This window comes from Myotis davidii, unplaced genomic scaffold (assembly GCF_000327345.1).
Source record: "Myotis davidii unplaced genomic scaffold, ASM32734v1 scaffold291, whole genome shotgun sequence".
NCBI classification, from domain to species: domain Eukaryota; kingdom Metazoa; phylum Chordata; class Mammalia; order Chiroptera; family Vespertilionidae; genus Myotis; species Myotis davidii.
This window is the reverse complement of record NW_006283142.1, coordinates 191,301-197,300: the sequence shown is the minus strand read 5'-3', so window position 1 is coordinate 197,300 and position 6,000 is coordinate 191,301. Positions and strand designations below refer to the sequence as shown.

Here is a 6,000-nt window from a genome sequence, read left to right as displayed (position 1 = left end):
CACTCCCTCCCGATTCAAAAAGACAGCCGCGTCCTCAGGTGCCAGCCCCTTTCCATGCGCTCGAGCCTCGGTACCTCTGCGCTTTACTTCTGCAGCTCCTCTGGGTCTCAGTGTGCTTTTCTTTCCTTCTAGTTGTAGAATTTAGTCAGCCAGGCTTCCTGTGGTTCTGGATGATGTCCGTATTGTGTTTCTGAGGTATTATTCTATTGTTGTGAGCGGCAGCAATTTCCCGGTGTTTATCTATGCTGCCATCTTAGTTTCTCACCACATCTATCTTAAAATGCATCTTAATACTTTTCACATTACGTAAACTATTCTAAATCGTATATATGAGATGTTTATGTGTTACACATAGTCACCATGACTATATAGGTTCACTGACACATGTATTTCTTTTCTAAATCTCTTTAATTTTCATCAGCCTTCATTGGTGATAAATTGATCTGATGCCAAGATTTTGTTTAGGGTCATAACAACTTTTTATATTATGTTCACCTTGTCAGTTTATTCCTTTAGGATGAATAAATTGGGATATTTTAAAATTTATTTCATGCAATATCTTATTTAAAGTGTTTGCACATGTGTGTGTATATAAGAGTGTAAAAGAGGATAACATAGGTATACTTTGTGGAATGTAATACCACAATGTTAAATTCAGTACCATAAGGGCAACCTGATGCCATGTCATCTCTAGTAATTCATCTAACAAAATCCAAAAATGTATAACTATATGTAGTTTAATTGTGTACCAATTTTTCAGGAAATACTTTGGACTCAACATTAGAAAACAGAAGTAGTACAGCAGCACAGTACCTTCAAATTTGTGATAGCATTAATACAAATAAAGTACTTAAACAAAAAGCCAAGAAGAGGAGAAGAGGAGAAATGAGGCAGTGGCAAACAGGTAAAATACTAATACTTTGCTTTATTGATATAATAATTTGAAAAGTAGAGTTATTTTTTTTGTAATTGAAGAAATTATCAGTTGTTTATAGTATAGCTCTACTCCCACGTACCTGTTTGTGTTTGATCTAAATAGTTGTGTTTCTTTAAATGTGTTTGACTCATACTTAATAAAACTATACTTGTTTGCTCTTTACCCAAATGGTGTTTTAAAAGGGAATTGTCAGGTTGGTTTAACAATAAAGGGTACCTGTTTCTAGTTTACAAAGTGCATGTGATACAGTATTTTGGCAGATGAATAATATATAGCAGAGTGCTGCTCATTAATTTGTGTGAGCTATTTTATCATAAATTGCTTTTAATGTGCATTTTATCTGAGAAAATTTTATTCCACTAGTATAGTTCTCACAGTGTGAATATTGGCACTTTTGTTGTAAAATCTTTTTAAACAATCTGGCTAAATGTCACAACTTCCCTATTTTTTTTAATCTAGCTGTTATAATAGGCCCTGATGGACAACCCTTGACAGTATATCCTTGCCATATTTGCACAAAAAAGTTTAAATCAAGGGGATTCTTGAAAAGACACATGAAGAATCATCCTGATCATTTGATGAGAAAAAAATATCAGTGTACAGATTGTGACTTTACAACTAACAAGAAAGTGAGTTTCCATAACCACTTAGAAAGCCATAAGCTTATAAACAAAGTTGACAAAACCCATGAGTTTACAGAATATACACGAAGATACAGAGAGGCTAGTCCACTGAGTTCAAATAAACTTATACTAAGAGATAAGGAGCCGAAGATGCACAAGTGCAAATACTGTGACTATGAAACTGCAGAACAAGGACTATTAAACAGACATTTACTGGCTGTTCACAGCAAGAATTTTCCACATGTTTGTGTTGAGTGTGGGAAGGGCTTTCGACATCCTTCTGAACTCAAAAAACACATGAGAACCCATACTGGTGAGAAGCCATATCAGTGTCAGTATTGTGTTTTCAGGTGTGCAGATCAATCAAATCTGAAAACTCACATTAAGTCTAAGCATGGTAACAATTTGCCATATAAGTGTGAGCATTGTCCCCAAGCATTTGGTGATGAAAGGGAGCTTCAACGCCATTTGGATTTATTTCAAGGACATAAGACACACCAGTGTCCTCATTGTGACCATAAGAGCACCAACTCAAGTGACCTAAAGCGGCACATCATATCTGTCCACACTAAGGATTTTCCTCACAAATGTGAGGTTTGTGATAAAGGTTTCCATCGTCCTTCTGAGCTCAAAAAGCATAGTGATATCCATAAGGGTAGGAAGATTCATCAGTGTAGGCACTGTGACTTTAAAACATCAGATCCATTTATTCTTAGTGGTCATATCCTTTCAGTTCATACTAAGGATCAGTCATTGAAGTGTAAAAGGTGCAAGAGAGGGTTCAGACAACAAAATGAGCTGAAAAAGCATATGAAGACCCACACTGGAAGGAAGATTTACCAATGTGAGTATTGTGAGTACAGTACAACAGATGCATCTGGCTTTAAACGACATGTGATATCAATACATACAAAAGACTATCCACACAGGTGTGAATTCTGCAAAAAGGGATTCCGAAGACCATCAGAAAAAAATCAGCATATTATGAGGCACCACAAGGAGGCTCTTATGTAATAAGACCAATATAAAGAAAGAAACTCTGGAAAATATGATATGCTACATAGCAGTAAAACTTCATAAACCTTTTCATCTGGTTACAAAGTTGATATTAAATCATAACTTTACATTCTTTGTATTAAAAATATTTGAATTGACAGGGTATCTCATAGCCCTTTGAAAATTACTTAAAGAATTTAAGAAGCACCATAGAATGGTTGTAGAAAACCCTATTAAGTGTCAATTTAATAGGATTATATGCATAAACTACAGAAGGGAAGAGCAAAGACAATGACTTTATTTGGCTGATCATACTAGAAACATGATTCTGAAAAAAATCTTACATAATTTAGGAGTTTAGCAATGCTTTGCTATGACAAGCCTCACTTTTATGCAATTTTAGAAATGGGTGGGAAATAAAATGCAGTCATCCATCAGGCATTTTGTCATTGAGCCTTTTATATGGTACCTGGAAATTGAATTCCAGAAATCTAAAAGTTTATGTATTCATTAAAATAACTTTCACTGAAAAACAGGTTAGATTAATTCAATACTATTAAAAAGAATTTCAGAGCTGCTAAAGTTTTATCACAGGACAGGATGTTTAAAATAAAGCATTCTGTGCTAAACTCTGAGGATTAAAGTTCCCTTTTTTATGCTGTTTGAGTTGGTTATTGTTCAGTATGGCATATATGACAAGCATATATTTGAGTCAAATATGGCTTTCTAAAACGAATGCAACCAGTAGTGTTGCAAACAAAGTTAGCACTATATTTCTTAATGATCTAAAGATTAAATTGAGAGAACTCAGTTTTCTTAAATATTATAATGTTTAGGGTTTTTTTTAGGACAATTAGCAAGTATGATGGTTCTAGCCTTACTTGCTCTAATGTTTAAAGGTGCAATTTTATGCCATTCTTGAAAATTTTGATTTTTAAAATCTATATATATACCATATAATTAACATGCATTTTCAATACGAGGCAGTGTTTATGCAGTATTTAACAAAACACTGTGCTGCCAATAGAATTCAGAAGTGGATATTCAGTTTACAGTGTATAAATTTAAAATATGCATCCCTTTAACAACGCTTTGTGTTAGCATGCTGGAAATCAAAATGGCGCTTAATATAAAAAGCTGGTTTAGGGAAATTTAATGAAATCCTGTTCATAAATGTATTGCATATGATGTGTACTTTTAAGTTTTAGTTGCTTCATGTTTACACTCAGCTGTTCAACATTATTAAAATGTAATTTTACTTCATACTATATTGTGGCTTTGTATTTCAACTAATGTTCACCTTTCTGTTTTTTTGCACCAGATAAGAATCAGTTTCTTGAGAATAAATTTTTTATCTTTCTTAACTTCAGAATATTAAATTTGGAAAATCTAAAATTGTGTGTTATGTGACTGTAAATGATGTACACGCTGTAAAATAAGATTGTCTCTGTTACGTGGGATTATTTCTAAATGTTACTCATTGAAATGAGCATACAATAAAAAGCATTTATTGCACTTCAAGGTTGTACAAATTTATTTAAAGTTTTTGCTGTAAGGTTCATTCTTTATTAAGAGACTTTTCACTTAAAGTTGCTCTTAGGCAATTTGGTCTGCAGATTAACATGTAGAATTTTGTGCATTAGCAACAATACAAGTTAAGAATTTTAAAAAATTGTAATGATTATGACCTGATTATTCCTCAAAAATACAAATTTTTGCTAAAACCATGACAGAATGCTATAAAAGTGCCCATCTTAAGACTTGATATTTAATATTATGGAGAAAACTAAATATTTTTAACCTGCTTAAGTAACACAATCTTGAGAAATGAATCTAAAATTATGTTTCTAATAGAGCAAAATACATTTTAAAGGAAAACTATTAAGTACTTGGGAAAGACTTCTGCAAATGAGCATAAAAATAATCTATATTCAAACTAGTTATCATTCAGTAGAATTAATGTACCTAAAGAGCACTGTTGCTTAAGACTGTCAGTTTGGTTAATTGCCTTTTAATGATCACTAACAAAAAAGAATATGTTAGTCATTACATGTTAGACCAGTGCTTTTTTAAGCTTTAATATCTATATAGTTTATCTAGGGATCTTGTTAAAATACATATTCTGATTCAGTAGGTGTGGGATAGGGCCTTCAATTCTGCATTTCTAGTAAGCTCCATAAGAGTAAAAAGGTGTTAAAAGTCCCCAAGGTGATTCTGGTACACTTTGGCAACTTTGTTTAAACAGATAGCGATGGACATGGCATTTGAGCTGAGACATGAGTGAAAAGAAGAGCCAGGTCATATGAATATCCTGTGGAATAGCATTCAAGGCAGATAAATGTACAAATGCAAATAACCAGAGATGGACCAGCTTTGGCTGGATCATGGTAAGGGGGACTGATGAGAGATGAAACCTGTGAGAATTTGAAATGGGAAGCCATTGGAGAGTATTAAGGAAGGGAATATGTAACATGATTTACATTTTGAAGATCACTGTGCAGGTTGTGTAAGGAATATATTGTAGAGGAGCCGAAGGAAGTAGAGCTCCATATAAAGAGATTTTCCAATTATTTGTGGTTACAGTGAAGCTGGAGAAAAATAGATGGATTTTCTTTCTTTCACTTATAAATTGGGTCTAGAAAACCTCATTCAAGATGGAACAAATAAAATTTTAGCTTATATTACAAACAAAATTGTCTTAAAAATACAAATATTACTGGCACAGGCCTATCTTATGACAAAACAGATTTCACCCTAACAATGCAGATCAAAGTACCATCATAAGAAAGAGAAATAACTTGGTAATTATTTTAAAAGCATTTTCCCAGAACAGTTCAGGACCATTTTGTGGAAATGGATTTTTCTGATTTTCACTTCTAAATGGCCTATACCATGATAGAGAGGAAAAGATTGCTACTGTCAATTGCTATTGTCGCTCAGGTACAGCTCTTAAATTCAACTCATGCTTATATAGGACAACCACCAGTTTGAAACTTGAACTGCCCTTAAAAATATATATGATAGAGCCAAGCTAGGATGGCTGTCAGTTGGGCGTCATCTTGTGCACCAAAAGGTTGCTAGTTCAATGTTCGATTCCTGGCCAAAACATCCTGTATACCAAAAGGTTGCTAGTTCGATGGTTCGATTCCTGGCCAAGGCCAACTCGTTTCGGGTCCTATCCTCGGTTCTCTCTCACTCCCTTCTTTTCCCTAAGCATGTCCCTGGGTGAGGATTGGAAAAAAATGTATGGTAGTGGGTGAGGATTGAGAAAAAATATATAGTATGAAAAATACATGTTATATAACTTTTTATCACAGAAAATTTTCAACCATATGTAAAAATAGAAGAGCCCTAACCAGTTTGGCTCAGTGGATAGAGCGTTGGCCTGCAGACTCAAGGGTCCCAGGTTCAATTCCGGTAAAGGGCACATACCTTGGTTGTGGA

The 6,000-nt window shown here is 34.0% G+C and overlaps 1 protein-coding gene across 8 annotated transcripts in view; it reads left to right on the top strand.

The window, feature by feature from the left end:
* The window catches only part of ZNF711 (zinc finger protein 711), a 42,191-nt gene extending 38,114 nt beyond the window's left edge, over positions 1–4,077 (top strand). For all 8 annotated transcript variants that reach the window (XM_006753466.2, XM_006753464.2, XM_015562937.1 and 5 more), the window contains 2 exons: positions 761–904; positions 1,397–4,077. In XM_006753466.2, the coding sequence (XP_006753529.1) occupies positions 761–904; positions 1,397–2,574 (1,322 nt within the window). In that variant the 3' untranslated portion in view covers positions 2,575–4,077. The remainder of the gene's footprint in view (positions 1–760; positions 905–1,396) is intronic.
* The last annotated feature ends 1,923 nt before the right edge of the window (positions 4,078–6,000 follow it).